Source organism: Galeopterus variegatus, unplaced genomic scaffold (genome assembly GCF_000696425.1).
Source record: "Galeopterus variegatus unplaced genomic scaffold, G_variegatus-3.0.2 Scaffold212, whole genome shotgun sequence".
In the NCBI taxonomy this organism is placed as follows: domain Eukaryota; kingdom Metazoa; phylum Chordata; class Mammalia; order Dermoptera; family Cynocephalidae; genus Galeopterus; species Galeopterus variegatus.
Window position 1 is genome coordinate 595,471 of NW_007726323.1, and position 17,790 is coordinate 613,260.

General features: G+C 39.9%; 1 protein-coding gene across 1 annotated transcript; it reads right to left on the reverse strand.

Annotated features, from left to right (window-relative positions):
- Positions 1–74: 74 nt before the first annotated feature.
- On the reverse strand, positions 75–17,790 carry SLC26A2 (solute carrier family 26 (anion exchanger), member 2). Its single transcript, XM_008565908.1, has 4 exons — positions 17,745–17,790; positions 5,113–5,277; positions 3,458–4,181; positions 75–1,723 (listed from the first exon to the last, which is right to left on the reverse strand). The coding sequence occupies exons 3-4, from the start codon at positions 4,154–4,156 to the stop codon at positions 203–205; spliced, it is 2,220 nt and encodes a 739-aa protein (XP_008564130.1). The 5' UTR covers positions 4,157–4,181; positions 5,113–5,277; positions 17,745–17,790; the 3' UTR covers positions 75–202.

Below are 17,790 nucleotides of genomic sequence, written 5' to 3' on the forward strand. Positions count from 1 at the left end.
AAGTTCCTCCCTTCCCCCCCCCCCAGATCTCCATATCTATAGTTTCTGGAGGATAGGGGGTAGGGGATGGGCTGTAATGTTTAGCCAATAGGTTAAAATTTCAAGTGGGCAACATCTTCCAGTGTGGAACTGGAAAATATTGCACACCTGAAATTTTAACCTATTGGCTAGACATTATTCTTTCTAGTGCATACTTTCTCAGTCAATTACTGGAAAGACTCAAACCATTGGGAACACATATTCCTTTCTGATATTGAGATTCTACTGCAAAAGCCATGGCTTCATACACACTATAGAAGAGCAGGTTTTCTTCTTCCTCTTTGCAATATTCTCCCCTAGCCAGGGAATCCCTTACAGAGGGATTGCACTGAGCCAGCAGGACCTGGATACCAATGGTTTCATAATCTCTGCGAACTTCTTTCAGTGTATGGATCCCTGCTGTATCTAAAAATTGTATTGCACTGCAGTCAATAACTATAGTATGCAGCTTGAAGGGATCATGGGAGAGTTGCAATGAAACTTCATCCTGAGCTCCACTGAGAGTCACGGTTTCCTCTTTGATCTTTCTCTTTGCTGCCTTCTTCTGAGCTGCCTTTACTAAGATTGGGTTGACAGTTTTTTTGTATAAAGCAGATTTAAAGCATTCTTTGTTTATGTAGTAGAGAGGGGCTGCAAAGTGAAAAATCTTGATGCCTGGCTTAGTCTGAAGATTCTTATAAGCAGACATGGATTCAAAGATTTCAGATTCTTCCACCAAGCCAAGCAATGAAATCTTTGGCTTCTGAGTGCGGAGGATGACACAAAACATGGAAAAACAAACCCCAACAAGCAGGCCTATTTCAGTACTTATCAGTGCAGAGGACAGCATAGTTACAAACCAGATAACTGTATCCATTCTGCTAACCCTCCACATCTTGGGCAGATCCCTAAATTTACGAAGGGCTCCCCGGAGATTTACAATTGTGATCACACCAAGAACACATTTCTGAAGGGAATAGAATAAAGGAGCTATTACGAGGAGGACCAACAAAAGAACTAGGGCTGTCACCACACCAGAAAGCTGAGTTTGGCAGCCTGTTGATTCTTTGACCAATGTCTTTGCAAGAGCTGCACTAGTAGTAAAGCAATGGAAAAAGGAAGGTATGATATTGCAAAAGCCAATGGCGTACATTTCCTGATTCGCTTTGACTGTGTAGCCATGTTTCTTGGCAAACATCTCAGAAAGTGATACAGTGATAGCAAAACCAATGATAGAAATAGCTATTGCATCTACAGCCACGCTGGTAATTAGGTTCCATGCTGGTGCTGTGGGTGGCATAAACCCAGTGGGAATAAGTCCAGCAATACTGGAATTGTATTTCTCACTTAGTTTTCCAAAATGAGAGGCTAATGTGGCTGCCACAACGACAATGAGTTCAGTAGGAATGGGTGCCTTAAGCTTGGACTTGAAGTGCTCATTGAGTTCTTTGGTTGGCAAAAGAACCAAAAGGCACAAAAGGCTAGTGATGAGATCACAGAGATTGGTCTTATGGATGTTTCTGAAGATATGTATCCAGGTAGTGATGAGTGAGCCCACGCCATTACTCCGAGGAAGGCTGAGCCCAAGAAGATACTTCACCTGAGATGTAAGAATAGTGAAGGAGGCACCAGTGACAAATCCACTCAGCAAGGCATCTGAGAGGTAGACAGAAACAAAGCCCACTTGAAAGAAGCCCATTGCTACCTGGAAGGAAAGATATACAACTGTTAAATATAAATGGAAAAGGGCTTTTAAATTTTGCACTACCTTGGCATTTCTTGCATGGAGACATACCACTAGAGCATCACAGAATGTCAGAACTAGAATAAACATAATCATACATCAATCTTCTCATTTTACAAAGAGAGGAAACTAATGCTTAGAGGGCTAAGCAACTTGCCCAAGGTTACACTGTTATTCATTAGCCCAGCTGAGACAGAAACTCAGGACTTCTGCCTTCTCATACAATAAAACTTTAATAAGGTTCCCTCTTTCAAAAAGAAAAAAAGGGCCGGCCCGGTGGCGCACTGGATAAGTGCACTGCTTGGGAAGCGCGGCGGCGCTCCCGCTCGAGGGTTCGGATCCCACATACGGACCGGTTCCCGCTCACTGGCTGAGTGAGGCGCGGGAGCAACGCCGAGGGTTGCGATTCCGTTGCCAGTCCCCAGTCCGGTACGGGGGCAACACTGAGGGTTGCGATCCGTTGCCGGACACGGAAAAAGACAAAAGACAAAAAAAAAAAAGAAAAAAGAAAAAAAATTCAAGGGTCCACAGAAAACATAAAAACTCAAACTGGGAAAATTCTTCTAATTAAGAAATCATGTATTTAAATTACATATCACTACTGTAATGGTGAAGTTTTTAACTGATAAAACAAAAAACAGATTCACATCAAAATAGAATCACACTTTAAAATTATTGTAGAACTCTCTTTAATCTAACCTCGTATTGAGAAATTGTTCTCATCCAGTGTATATGTGCTTATGCCATGCTGCCTCCCATATTAATAATACTCATAATTCTACATCTTCAAAGATACAACTTTTTTATTTCTTTATTTTTTCCTCTTCCCGATAATTCCCCAGAATTCTATTACATCTTCCTCCTTCTTGGTGAGGAATACTAACTAAAAAGCAAAAGGACTCTGAGGAGCACACTCATCTGCACATCACCTTCCCTCTCTCTCCTCTCCTCATCCAAGCACCAAATGCAGTGAGCTACTCTTTCCCTTCCCTTGTTGGTTCCAAACGCCTGCTATAGGTTTAATTCTCGCACTCATTCCTAGATGCCAAAAGGCAGGGGCATGATGATAATAGCAGACTAGGAAATTCTATGGGAGACCCAAAAATTTCATTTCTAATCCTTTCACCTGGCTAATAATGTGAAATTGTGGTCCTCGACTTTTTCCCTCCCTCCCCAACAATCCAAGAGAACTACTATCTTTAGTAAGAGTCACACACTAGAGCAGTGACTCTAAAGGAAGGTAGGGGGCATCTACAATTTGAGAAACTCCTGCACTTTCCTCTCCCAACCCCCATTCTGTTAACCTCTTGCCTGACTGCTAATGCTGACTGTGCCAATAAACAACCACACATAATTTCAAGCATACCCAATGTTTCCTGACATGTAAAATTAAGGATTTGTTTTAGGTGGTTTGAAGGACCTTTCTGGTCTAAATTTTTACATCCAAATAATTAAAATCTGGCTGGCTGAAATTCATGGGTTAAGAGGCAGCCTCGGGTTAGGAAAGAGAACCAGCCTTCTCTTACCATGGAGTCAGACCAGGGTTTGAATTTTGGCTCTACCCTTCATATATCCTGAGTACTCAACACATGATAGCTTTAATTACTGAGACCCCTAAGATCCTTTACAGATCTAAGATTTCATGTATAGTGATTACTTTTGCTAGAAACAACCGATTGTTCCACTGTTTCTTACCTGATAAACTCCAGCCATAAAGGTTACAGTGCTGCCAACCATAATAGCATAGCAACTTTTGTCACATATCCTGTCTGTTGTCTGGTTTAATAATGTGCTCCCATTTGAAACCTTTCCTAAAGCAGGAGCAATATGGGCAGTGTCATAGCCAGCTTTGTGCAGTTCTCTGTCAACTACCTCACCAATCATAAGGCACAGTACTCCAAAAATGCCCACAGAGATATGACGGGAGGTACCCAATAGGAAATAAATTATGCTGGCAAAAAAAGATGTGTACAGACCATAGATAGGTTCTTGGCCAGCCAAGAGGGAATAAGCAATGGACTGGGGCACCAATAAGATGCCCACAATCAAACCAGACATCATATCTCCTAAAATGTTTTTCTTTATATCATATTTTGGGAGCCACTGCAAAACAGGAAGGAAACCAAAAATCATATTTTTGGCTTTGGTTGGGCCACACTGGCAATTCTTCCGTAGCTTTTTGATAACAAACTGCTTGAAGTTAGTATTTGATTTCTCTTGAGGCTCCATATGAATCCTAGGATAAGGTCTGCATTGAGCATTGGCATCAAATTGCTTGAAGTCAGTACTTGATTCCTTTCGCTGCTCCAAATGGATCCCAGACTGGGAACCGTCATTTCCTTCAGCTGAGTCCCTGTGTGAAACATTATGTTGCTCTTTACTTTTCAAAGACATTTCTGGAGATAGATGGTTCAGCTTCCTACATCAGAGAAAATACCAGTGTTAACTCATAGAGTAATTCTCAGTGCTCACATATACTAACGGTCCTACTTGTCATTCATGAGAGTTATGTGGAATTCAGGGTATACAGGTGATCCTACATCTGTGGGTACTAAACTACAGAACTAGTACCATAAGACCTACCACTAGGAACTACAGGAAAACAAAGGAGGTAAAAATTACCAAAAAGAGAGAAAGGAAAATGAGAAAGTAAGTCTTATAATGGAGGAAAAGAAGAGGAAAAAGAACCAGGCTCTCAAAGGAGTAGAATGTAAATTGTTTGCCAAATACTTCACAAATTAGTGCCTTTGCATAAGCTATTTGCTTAGCTTAGAATGGCCATCCACCTCTCTACCTGTCAAGACTCTAATTATTTTTAAAACCCAGTTAAAATGCTACCTTTCTACAAAGCACTAACCAATGTCTCCTAGTCCAAATACATCTACACCCTCTGTGTCCCACAGCATTTTGCACCTCCATTATAGTAAGAACCACACTCCTGTATTCATTAAGTAGGAGTCTCTCCAGCTCCTGGAGGAAAGGATATCTTGTTCATCTGTGTAATCATCATTAAATGTAATGTAGTAACTCTGAGACAGTAGGCTTGTAAAATGTTTGAATGAAAGAACAAATGTATAAACAAGTTTGTGACTGTGGCCAGACAGAGACAAAATATATTAGATGAAGGACTCAGGAAGTTTCCTGTATTGGAAATGACAGAAAAATGGGCCCTTGTGAGGTTCCATAAACCTGATATTACCAAGGTACCACAAACCTAATATTCAAGAACACAAGATACATAAAAGTAACCCACATTCATTTTATTTAGTTTGAACAAGAGTAAAATAATAGATTTTGATGGTTTTGTGAAGTAGATAAGGAAAAAAGAATAGACTAAGATGACCACTGACCCTGAGCAAGTCAATCAGATTGGTGGATGCACTCAGTAGCTCTTCGTTTCTCAGTGCAACTGGTCTCTCTTCTCACTTTCTGTTTTCTTTAGCTAGCTTGAGTGTACTTATGTCCCATACTGGAGCAGCTCTTGGTGATTTCTGGATCAAAAGGCTCTTCCAAACCTAAGACATACAAAAGAGGCATAAGAAAAAAAAATCTAAATTTTGCCCTTTATGGCTGCTATCTTGGAAGGAAAAATTAAAAGCCAATACTAGAAATTATGACAGAAAGATGAAAACTATAGGAAAGAATCAAGCAGAAATGCTAGAAGTGACAAACACAATAGCAGAGTGTGGAATATACTAAAAAGCATACGTACCTTACAGGGCCTAGTTTTCCAAAGCCTTGCAGTCTCAAATATTGACCTTGCAAGGACAGGAAATTTCCCTCAGGCTATAAGTCTCTGTTGCAAGATAAGGCTTGTGGCACAGCAGGTTGCTGGCTCAAAGACAGACTAGTTACTGATTGTTATGTAAAGATACTGAGAAATTGCTATAGGAAGGAATGTTTGCTAAGATCAAACAGTTGTTGATAGGACCACTTAATTGCCTTACTGGAATGTCATCTGGCTTGTTTCACTGAAAGTTACCAGCCTATATTGTTAAACTATAACCCCACCTTTGTTCTCTACCTGTAACTTCCTGGTCTGGAAAATAAATGCAGGAAGAGAACCCCAATTCAGCATTAATTTCCCAAGGAAGGAATGCCTATCCCTTGAGGGTTCCAGGTGATTAACCACTTTGGGGCCTCTCACTGCTCAGAAGAGATGGGCTTTGAGTAATCCTTTGCATCTCTGTCACCCAGGGGAAGTGGGGTGACAAATCGTGGGGAGTGAAGCAACACAAAGCAACAGCAGAGATGAAGAATGCCTTTGATAGGATCATCAGTAGACTTGATAGAGCCAAAGAATCAATTAACTCAAAGATAGATCAACAGAAATTACCTAAACTAAAACACAAAAACAGAATTTAAATAATAAAAGAAACAAACAAAAAAAACCCAAATAACAAGATAATAGAACATCCAAGAGCTGTGAGACACATCAAACTATATAACATATGTGTAATTAGAATCCCAAAAGAAGTGACAGAGAATGAGCAGAAGAAATATTTGAAGATATAATGGCCAAGAATTTTCCAAAATTAATGACAAACATTGAACTACAGATCCAAGAATCTCAGCAAACACCAATAATAATAATAAAAACAAAAACAAAACCCCACATCTATTTATATCACATTCAAGCTACTGAAAACAAAAGACAAAGAAAATTCTGAAGACAGTCAAAGAAAAAACACATTACTTATACAGGAACAAAGATAAGAATTACAGTCAACTTCTTTTGGAAACTATGGATGATGGAGTGATATCTTTATCAGAGTAATATAACTTTCAGCCCAGAATTCTTTAACCAGGTAAAATCATTTAAAAAATGAACGAGAAATAATAGGTTTCTCAGTTAAACACTGAGAGAATTTATTGCCAGCAGACCACCACTGTATATATTTAAAGCTACAGTGAGGTTCTTTAAGCAAAAATAATATGTCCCAGACAGAAACTCAGGTCTACACAATAAAGAAATAAAGTACAGGAAATGGAACAAATAAAGATAAAATAAAGTTCATTTTTTCAATTATAAAAGAATCTTTTTTTCTTTTAATTTTTATTGAATCATAATTGGTTATACATATGGGGGTTCAATGTTAACACATGTTGATCAAATCAATATTACTAGTATGTATATTGTTACAAATTGTACTTATTCTTTATGCCTCTTGTTCAATCTCTCCCCATCCCTCTCTCCATCCCCCCTCCCCCCCTGATAACCCTAGATTTCTTCTCTCCCTCTGAAAGAGTAATGGTTACTCTGTTGATTTGCTGCCTAGATGATCTGTCCAATGCTGAGAGGTGTGGTCAGGTCCCCCAATATTATCTGAGAGCAAATGCTTCTTCTGTCACTCTGGAATGGGCTTTGTGGAGAGAGACATCCTCTTCTTTTCTTTGGTCTCTGCTGGTGACTCTCCTTGTGTCAATGCACTCCAGCGGCTGGCGGACCATCTGCACAGTGGTTGTGGTGTCTAGCCACTTCTGCTGCAGCCATGGTTATTGTGGTTGGTGGCTGTGGTGGATCACCCACATGGAGGTGATGTTTTTGGCATGCTCCTTGGCGCTGGTGGTGTGCCTGGTTGTGGGGGATGGTCCAGACCCCGGCTCCATGTTTCAGTTCCCTGGGTGGGCCCTGAGGTGCTAGCAGTGTGCTTGGTTGTGGGAGCGGGGGGGGTCTGGTCCCTGGCTCCATGCCTCAGGTCCCTTGGTGGGCCCCGAGGTGCTGTTGGTGTGCCTGGGCCAGGACTAATTTTTTATCCTTTGCTTACTTCTAAAATGAGGGAGCTTCCTATGGGAACCAGTACTTGAGCTATGTGGTTGAACTAAATTGCTGCTTTGCTGCTGCTTCCCTAGGGAAGGCTTTTTGTGCAGCTAAGCTTTAATGGTTGACCTTATAGGTACTTCCAGCTCTCCAGAGATCCAGTGCACCCGGGTTGTGTAGAAACTCTGATCTGGGCCTGAGTCTTTTCATCAAACTCCACCCTGTGCAATTCAATATTCCTGACCAATCTCCTCTGAGTGGTCCTGCGCTGATTGGGGGGCAGATTGGCTGTCCTTGCTATGTCCCACTGTTCCCTCGGTGGGCCCATCTCCCCCACCGCCCATGCTCCAAACACTTCCCATGGGATGGGCCCTGCGTTGGTCCCTTGCGATGACTCACCGGCCTCTGAATGGCTCCCCTTTTTCAGCTGTTCTGGCTCCTCACTCCTGCATGGGTCCACTGGAGCCCTATTAGTGGTCTTGCTGTCCTGGGGGCCACCATGGCCCTTTTCTCCCCTTCCGCCTCCAAGTAACTTCATCTAAAATGTACAGCTGCGGCTTCTGCCGGCCCCTGCTCCATGTGCTCAGCAGCTCCCACCTTAAAGCAGCCGTGGCCCAAAACACTCTGAGCAATTTTTTCTTTCTCTCATCATGGCTTCCCCCATCTTGATGAACTCTGTAGGTCTCTCCTCCTCTTCCCCTGAGCTCTAGTGGCCCCAGCTTGGCTGTTGTTGCTTTTTCATAGTTGTAAATTGATTGATTTGTGGGCGAGAGTGACACTGAGGACCATCTATTCCCCTATCTTGACCAGAAGCCCCATAAAAAAATCTTCAATTGTTCTAAAAGATAATTGTCTAAGCCAAAAAATTGTAATGCATTTTGTTTATAGTATATGCAAAATAAATGTATGACAATAATAGCACAAAGAATGGGAGGGGGAAATTAGGAATTGTAAAGTCTTACAGTAGGTGTGAAGCAGTATAATATTATTTGCAGATAGGCTCTGATTAGTTAAAAACATACACTGTAAACCCAAGGGTAACCCCTCTCTCTCTCTCTCTCTCTCTCTCTCTCTCTCTCTCTCTATATATATATATATATATATATATATATTTTTTTTTTTTTTTTTTTTTTGTGACCGGTAAGGGGATTGCAACCCTTGGTGTGGTGTTGCCCACACCGCGCTCAGCCAGTGAGCGCACTGGCCAGTCCTATGTAGGCTCCGAACCTGCGGTGGGAGCGTCGCTGCGCTCCCAGCACTGCACTCTCCCAAGTGTGCCACGGGCTCGGCCCAACCTCTATATATTTTTAAGGGTATAAATAAGTCAATAGTGGAGATAAAACAGAATCATAAAAAATTATCAACCCAAAAGAAAGCAGAAGAAGAGGAAAAAAGACCAAAACCAGATGGAACAAATTGAAAACTGCCAGGAAGATGGTAGAGTTTAATCCAAACATATAAATAATCATCTTCAATATACATGGTCTAAACATGCCAATTAAAAGACAGAGACTGTCAGATTGGATAAAATTAATAAGACCCAACTAAATGCTTTGACCCACTTTAAGTATAAAGACATAGGTTAAAAGTGAAAGATCTTCCCCAATTTAGCAATTTATTTAGATTATAAATGACTGAACCAGGTAATAAAATCCATATTTTAGGACTCCAAGAATAGCTCTTTTTAAAAAGATAACACTATTCCTACCACCTTATAATTAGCTTCTCCAATTTCAGATACTTCTAAACACCTTAGAATTCAGCTACCTTACACATTCCAATTTCATCTATCTGCTACTCAAAATGATCCAGCAGTGATATCCACAAAGGTATCTCCAACTCTCCCTTTCTCTACAATCATGGCCCGGGCCATCTCTAGTTCTCAGAAACTTAGGTATTCACTCAGAAACAATCCTAGAAGTAGAACTAATTTGGCCACAAGTCTGAATCTAGAAAGTTCCATAATCATGCTTTGCTCTATCTAAATATGTATACTACAAATTCAGTGCTAAATAAAACCAGAAGCTTCTGACTGCTATGATCAAAAAGAATGCTTAGCACTTAGTAGATCAGTAAATTCTTGCTAAAATGAACAAGAACACAATTTCTACCCACAACCAGTAGACTAAGACAGAGTAAACAGATAAATTATAACATTCTAGGTAACATAACAGAGGTTTAGCATATTCTTAGAGTGGAGAATAGGCTGTAGACCAATATAAAATAAGAAATTGCAATGTTAATAAGAAGGGAAAGAATACTCAGGCAAGTGAAAGGTCACAGTATAATATAAGACCCAGGAAAAATTCACAAGAATGCCAAGTTACTGGAGTGAAGTTGCAGGAGATAAGACAAGTGAAAGATCAGTTTCTTATGTAATACCAAGAAGCCTAGAGTTCATCCTGCAATCTATAGTTAACAAAGGCCTAAATTCCAAGGCTGGGCAGGGATGGAGAAGGCTTTACATTTCAGTGGCACACTTAGATAAGAGGTGGTGCTTAAAGGACATGGACAAATCTAAGACAAATTCTGAGGTGGACCACACAAAAAGAAGGATGGTATATGGGAGTACGGAAGAGGAAATGGAAAGATAAGAGGCAGCAAAAAGTTTGACTTTAGGTTTCTTAGATTTAAGATTTCTGTAAAATGTCCGAATTGTATACTCAGTAGGCAGTCAGATACAGGGGTGTTCAGTACGGGAAAGAAGTCAAAATTGGAAAAATAAATGGGGTGGGGAGAAGACTGTATAAATCATCAGAACATAAATTGTATCTCATTCTTCTCTGAATTTCCATTATTTAGTTGTTCAATAAATGTTTGCGGAATATATGCTTGATCTTCCCAACTAGGCTAAAATTATTCAAGGAGATGTTTTATACTTTTTGTGTGCTCTCATAATACTTAGCATAAAATGGGGCATACAGTAGGCACCTAAAAAATAGCTTTTGAGGGATGGATTGGTTTTTATTTTAAAAAGTTATTTTAACAAAAGAAATCTTCACAAAGAATTAATTTTGACTTTTGTTTGAGAGTCGGGTAGAGCCATACAATGGAATATTATTTGACCATTAAAGAGGAATGAAGTTCTAATACTCTTCAACTATAACACAGATGAACCTTGAAACCATTATTAAGTGAAAGAAACTAAGTGAAAAAATACACAAAAGGACAAATACTGTATTATTCCACTTACATGAAATATCTAGAATAGTCAAATTCATAGAGACAGAAAATAGATTAGAGATTACCAGGTGCTGGGGGGAATGGAGAGTTATTGGTTACAGAATTTCTATTTCAAGTTTTGGAAATACATAGTTATGATGGTTACATGACAGTTGTGATGGCTACATGACATTGTGAATAGACAATGCCACCGAATTGTAAACTTAAAAAAATAGTTAAAATGAGGCCGCCTGGGTAGCTCACTTGGTTAGAGTGTGGTGTTGGTAACACCCAGGTCAAGGATTTGGATCCCTAAACCAGCCAGCTGCCAACGACAACAACAAAAAAGTTAAAATTGCCATTCTTATGTTAGATATATTTTAACACGCACACACCAAGATGGGAGAAATCAAAGTACAGTTGACCCTTGAACAACAGAGTTTGAACTGTGCTGGTCCACATATACACAAATATTTCTCAATAAATACAGTGGAAAAACTTTTGGTTAGGTATGTCATGAATGCGTAACTTAAGTACTTAAGTACTTAACTACTAATAGCCTACTGTATAACTGTTTGGTTAGTTATATCATGTATTCATTTGTTTTCCAATATATTCGTTGAAAAAAAATCTCTGTATAAGTGGACCCATGTAGTTCAAACCCAGTTGTTCAAGGATCAACTGTATAAAGATCAGGTTAAAAGTAAAAGGATGAGAAAAGATATAGCATGCTTTCCAAAGAAAGCTGGAGTGGCTATACGTTAGATCAAAGACTTCGAGGGAAAGAATATTACCAGTAATAAAGAAAGTAATTTCATAATGATAATGGAGTCAACTCATCAAGAAAACTTAACAATAACAATCATAATTGTCTGTGCACCTAATAACAGAGCTCCAAAATACATGAAACAAAAACTGATAGAACTGTAAGGAGAAATAAAGGTATCCATAACTATCATCAGATCAGAAAATTCAATGGCCTTCTCTCAACAATGATAGAAGACAGAAAATCAATAAGGATTTAGAAGACCTGAACAAAATTATAATCAACTGAACCTAACAGGCATATATACAACATTCCACTCAACAAGAGAAAATACACATTTTCCTCAAGTGCATATGGAACATTTACCATGGTAAACCATAAATTCTCCATAAATTTAAAAGAATATAATTCATACAAGTATGTTCTCTAACGTCAATGGAATTAAATTATAAATCAATAACAGAAAAATATCTACAAGGTCAAGGGTTCAGATCCCTTTACTGGCTAGCAGCCAAAAAAGAAAAAGAAAAATATCTTTAAAATCCCCAAATATAATATTTGAAAAGCAAATAACACACTTCTAAATAACGCAGGTGTCAAAGACAACATCAAAAGAGAAATGAGCTTTATTTGTAACAGCCCCAAACTGGAAACAACCCAGATGTTTATCAACAGGAGAAGAGAGAAACAAATTATGGTATATTCACACACGGAATACTATTTAGCAATAGAAAGGAACTATTGATAGAACAATATTGATCAGCTCAAAATAATTTTGCTGACTGAAAGCCAGACCAGAAAAAAAGAGTATATACAGTATAATTCCACTTATATAAAACTCTGGAAAGTGCAAACTAATCCATAGTGACAGAAAGCAGATCAGTGGTTGTTTCGGGATAGGGAATAGGATGGATGGAAGGGGAGGATTACAAAGGGGCATGTGGAAACTTTTGGGAGTGATAGATAAGTTCGGTATCTTGAGTGTGGTGACAGTAATATATATATATATTCTACACTTTAAATATGTACAGTTTAGGGGCCGGCCCGGTGGCGCACTGGATAGTGCACCGCTTGGGAAGTGCGGCGGCGCTCCTGCCCGAGGGTTCGGATCCCACATACAGACCGGTTCCCGCTCACTGGCTGAGCAAGGAGCGGGAGCAACACCGAGGGTTGCGATCCCATTGCCGGTCCTGGTCCGGTACGGGGGCAACACTGAGGGTTGCGATCCGTTGCCAGACACGGAAAAAGACAAAAAATAAATAAATAAATAAATAAATGTGTACAGTTTATTATATGTCAATTGCACCACAATAATGCTATAAAAAAAATCTGATTTTTGTCTGAAAGTAAAAAGACTAGCTTGACTATATCCTATTACGTAATCATTTTCTTTCCTTTTTTTGTTTTTTGGTTTTTTAAAAAATTTAATTTAATTTTATTTTATTTCTCAAAATACATTGTACTTGATTTTCATGCCCCTTTGCCCATTCCTCTCCACCATCTCAATTACAGTTTATATTTCAGTCAGATACTGGGGTTTTCCTAAGAAAGCTATTTATACAGGGCTCAAACACTGGACTTTGGTGTTATCAACCAAACTGGACTGACCGGCCAGCCCTAGAAAGCTAAGCCATTTAAAACTGAACTTGACATCCTATTGTGAATATTGTGTGGTATGCATGTTTGTGTGCATGTTTTTAAGTAACTTCTTCTAATATATAAGACAATCTAAAACCACATGCAGTAAGGGTCAACAGAAAAACCAACCTGTCTGTCAGAAGCCCTCGATTCCAGGCAGCCACAGATCTCTATCCCTACCATGGGCCTATTTCTCACTGAAAAAGTTCACACAATGATTAAGTCATTAAGAAGTAGTTTCCCTGGACTGAAGGACTTTAGAGCTAGACAGAGATCCATATCTTTAGAGCTAGACAACCCCCATATCTTTTAGGTAAGGAATGAAGGTTCAGAATAGTGAAATCATTTGCTAATTTAAGGCACAGCTGGAGCTAGAACCCAAGTATCTTGATTCCTAACCTTTTTCCTCTGATAGGCAGTCTACTCCAGTCTCTCTATGTGTATATACCATCAGATTAATTACAAGCAAACTAGAGTCAACCCAACCCAAAAATAGCCTAGAGATCTAAACTTTGTGGAAGGTCTGGCCGGTTAGCTCAGCTGGTTAGAGCACTATGTTATAACCCCAAGGTCAAGGGTTTGGATCCTTGTATGTGCCAGTACCAAAAAATAAAATTAAAAAAAAAAAAAAGAAAAAAAAAGTTTGTGGAAACGTGAAGTCTTAACATTAACCCAATATTAATGTGAACAAGTTGTCTACAAAAATGAGTCTCCTCTCTTATAATAAGAAAAATCTCAGTCAATCTAGGCTGGAATAGGTGTTAACTGTGTAGTCTGGAAAAAGTTTTCCAGCAGTCACGCTGCCTGTAAGCAGCAGAACCAAGACTTGACCACAAGCCTGTCTGATTCACACCTACGCTCCCTTAAATCTTCAGAGAAGTTCAAAGATCGGTACATGGAACACCTGTACACTCATGATTCACCTATTTAACAATTTAACAATTCATCAATTGTTAACATTTTGTTACACCTACACTTCTGCACTCTTCTCTCCATACATACAGGTTTGTCTGTTTTTCTGAACTGTTTGAAAGTTGCAGGCATATTCAGCCTTATACACTTCACTGAACCTACCTACATTTTTTAAATACTGTACTATCTGCCTCTTCTTTCAAAAGAAGCATTCATTAACAACATGATGTCAACCACTAGGATATACTCCTCAAAAATCTGCAGTGGCTCCCCAACTCCCATGAAACATAGGCTAAAAACATTAGTATAGTCTTCTCCCTACTAAAGAAACTGAAACTGCCTCTTTTGTTTCCATGCACCAGTGTTCCAATCACCAGTCCGTGAAAATGTTAAGCAGCCTTTGCTTCTCTGGGCCTTTGCTCATGTTGTGCCTTCAGTCTGGTATGACTTTTCCTTCTATCTCCATCTATACTGGTCCTCTTTCTCATTCTATAAGGCCCATCTCAAATGCTATAAGATACGGAGGACTTAAGCTATGCTTCTCCAACACATTACATATAATTATTTAGCACTTAAGTTAACATGTCTCTCAAGCTACAGCACATTTGCAGGCAGGCACCAAGTCATCCTAATTTCTACATAACCCAACACCTAACACAATGCCTCACACTTTGTATATATGGATGTTTACTGAAATGAACAAACATGTGAAGTTTCAAGTAAATATAATAAAGACAAAAGAACTTCCTTATTTTCCAGTTATCACAAACAATTAACAATGTTCACTTATATCTGTAATGCAAAAAGAATCACCACGAGGACTACATCAGTAGTACAAGCACTGTGGCATATTGTTTGTAGTATTAAGCCCAATCTAAGACAAAATAATATAGTACAAAATAATAATGTAAAACCACAATCAAATAATTAAATAGTTCCTTGCACAGTAATTCACAGCTTTCAAAAAGATTTCATATTTGTATACATCACCAATTTGACTTTGCAATGAATCTGAACAGAGTATGAATTATTCTCCAGGAGAAATTCATGAATTCTTATTCTCCATGAGAAAAATCAAGGTTTAGCCACTTGTTCAACTGGCAGGACCAAATTCTCAAACCTCATCTTTCAATTTCCAAGTTTATCTCTCTTTCTATGATACCACACTGCCCCCAAATTTGCTTCCTTGCTAAGAAGTCTTAGGAGCTAGTTCAGAGTGCTAATCTGTGACCAAGTATTCAACTCATTTCTGAGTCTACTAGTAATCTTGTTTTATTTATTTATTTATTTATTTTTGGCAGCTGGTCTGTATGGGGATCCAAACCTGTGACCTTGGTGTTAGAAGGCTGCACTCTATGCAGCACTGGTAGCGCTGAGGCTGCGGGTTCCGATCCTATATAGGGGTGGCCAGTGCGCTCACTGGTTGAGCGTGGTGCAGACAACACCATGCCGAGGGTTGTGATCCCCTTACCGGTCAGAAAAAAAAGAAGGCTGCACTCTAACCAACTGAGAGCTAACCTATTAGTAATTTTAATAAGTGAAGGTAATAAACTGCTCGAAGCAGGTTTAGTAAGAGGTTCAAGGCTGAAAATTTTTTTTATATTTCATATTATACACATGCATTGGTAAGTTTTCTTTTTCTTTTTCTATTAGGAGCAAAATAAAATTCACCCCGGTAGCTACATTTTGGTTAGAATAATTAGTATCCCAGAAAAGAGTCAAACAAGCCAAGCAAATTTTTGCCTCCTCCATACTTTTGCTGGCCCCTCTAACTAGAATGCTGCTCCCCAGCTATATTCATGGATTGCTCCCTCCCTTTTTTAGGTTTTGTTCTCAAATGACACCTTACCAACCAGTTCCTTCCTAGATACAATATATAAAATAACACCACTGCCATCCTCATCTCTTCCTCCTGGGCCCATCCTGTCTTGCACTCTTATCCCCTTTGCTTAGCTTTATTTTCCTCCATGGCCCTTCTTACCATCCCATACTATACATTTACTTTTTTGTTAGTTGTATGTCTTTCCCATGAGGGTAGTGACTTGCCTTGTTTTATTTAAAGCTGCATCTCCAGTGCCTTGAACCATAACCGGCACCTAATAAGTGCTTAAGTATTTGCTGAATGATTGGATAACAATAGTTTAGCAGCTGTGTGGTAAGGAAAAAGGAGTTACTTTCCCCATTCTTATCTAACTCACCAACTCCCTCTCCTCTTCCCCACATATCACAGCCAAGCTGCTGTCAAGAAATTACACTTTGGCAAGCATCTGTCTGAGGGGTTATGCTCACTAAAAGTGTGATGTCTAGTCTCAAAAATTACCCCTAGTAAATCCAGTCTGGAGATCTCTGAAGCACTGATTATGTTCATCTCTAGATCTTCCCCTAGGAGGCAGCATATTACAGTACAATGATTTTCAAACACTGAGAGCTGTTAAAATGCAGATTCTTAGGCCCGCTTTTGCAAATCCAAGAATGAGATATCCAAGACTCTGCATCCTGAGTGATGTTGAGCCAGTGAGCTTAGGGCCACATTTGGAGAATCACTGGGTGTGTTCCAGAAGTCAGACAGTTCTTTATTCAGATCCCACCTACACTGTTCAGCAGCTGTATGGTACTGGGTAAAAACATTTTACTCAGCATCAATTTCTGACCTGTAAAATCACCTAACTTGCAGGGTTGTTGTAAGGTTAACACAAGTTAAGCACCTAGCCACAGGGCCTGGCATATAACATTTACTCAATAAATGATAGCTATCAGTCTATGTCCTTTGCCACCTCCTGCCTTGAGATCCCTGAAAGGGGGAAAAAAAAAGAACTAATTTCTTTCCAACAGCTTTGGCCCTCCATTTCTTATTGATTAAATGTTTAAAAACAAGAATTTCTGCTTAACACAATGTTGAATATCATGTTAGTTCTAGATTTCACATAAAGAACCATGGGAAAAAGAGGGGGGAAAAGGTATCAAAATGGGTGTCAGAAAGGAGTTTAAATTCTGAATGCTTCTTCCTCACTGTGGTCCCCAATCTGTACAAGGAAGGGGCCCAGTCTGACATTCTACGAATTTGAGAGAGATGGATACAAGTCCTAGATCTGCAAATGCTGTGTGATTTTAGGTGAGGCCCTAGCCCTTTCTGTGTCTTCTCAGTGTCTCCATCCATCCAATGAAAGAATTCCAACTTAGTGCGTAAGTCTGAAAGAAGTACAGGTCCTGATTTTGTACTTTACCAGATGTGTGATTTCCTTTTTTTTTTTTTTTTTCCTATATAAAAGATGACCGATAAGGGGATCCTAACCCCTGACTTGGTGTTGTCAGCACCACGCTCTCCCAAGTGAGCCACGGGCCAGTCCTCAGGTGTGTGATTTTAATAACCCAGATAATCGAGTCCTCGCTCCTCACCAAGCCTCAGTTTCCCCACCTGTCCAAGGTGGTGGTGGCTCATATCTCCTTGGTCCATATTCCAGATATCTGGATTCGAGGTGGCTCAACAGTAGTTCCATATCTGAGAGGTGCGAGGGCACCCCACAAGATGCGTGGGGTGTAGCGCGGTCCAGATCACAAGGGGGTGGGGTGCCACTTGCCCTGCCCCGACACCCGCCCACCCAAGGAATAACCCCGACGCAGGCCCGCCTCCCACGGCAATCGTTGGTCTGGGCTTCCCCCTACCACGCCTGAGACCCAGGCCAAGATGAGCGCGGGGCATCCAGCACCTCTTCCTCTCTCCCCCGTCTTCTCCCCTTTCTCACCTCTCGGGTCCCGGCAGCTCAACGTGGCGATGCCCCTCGGCGCGTC

Excerpts from the sequence above, each read along its gene's own strand:
- SLC26A2 (XM_008565908.1), bottom strand. The coding sequence starts at position 4,156 with ATGTCTTTGAAAAGTAAAGAGCAACATAATGTTTCACACAGGGACTCA. Across the intron at positions 1,724-3,457 it reads TTATGGCTGGAGTTTATCAG|GTAGCAATGGGCTTCTTTCA; the intron begins GTAAGAAACAGT and ends CTTTCCTTCCAG.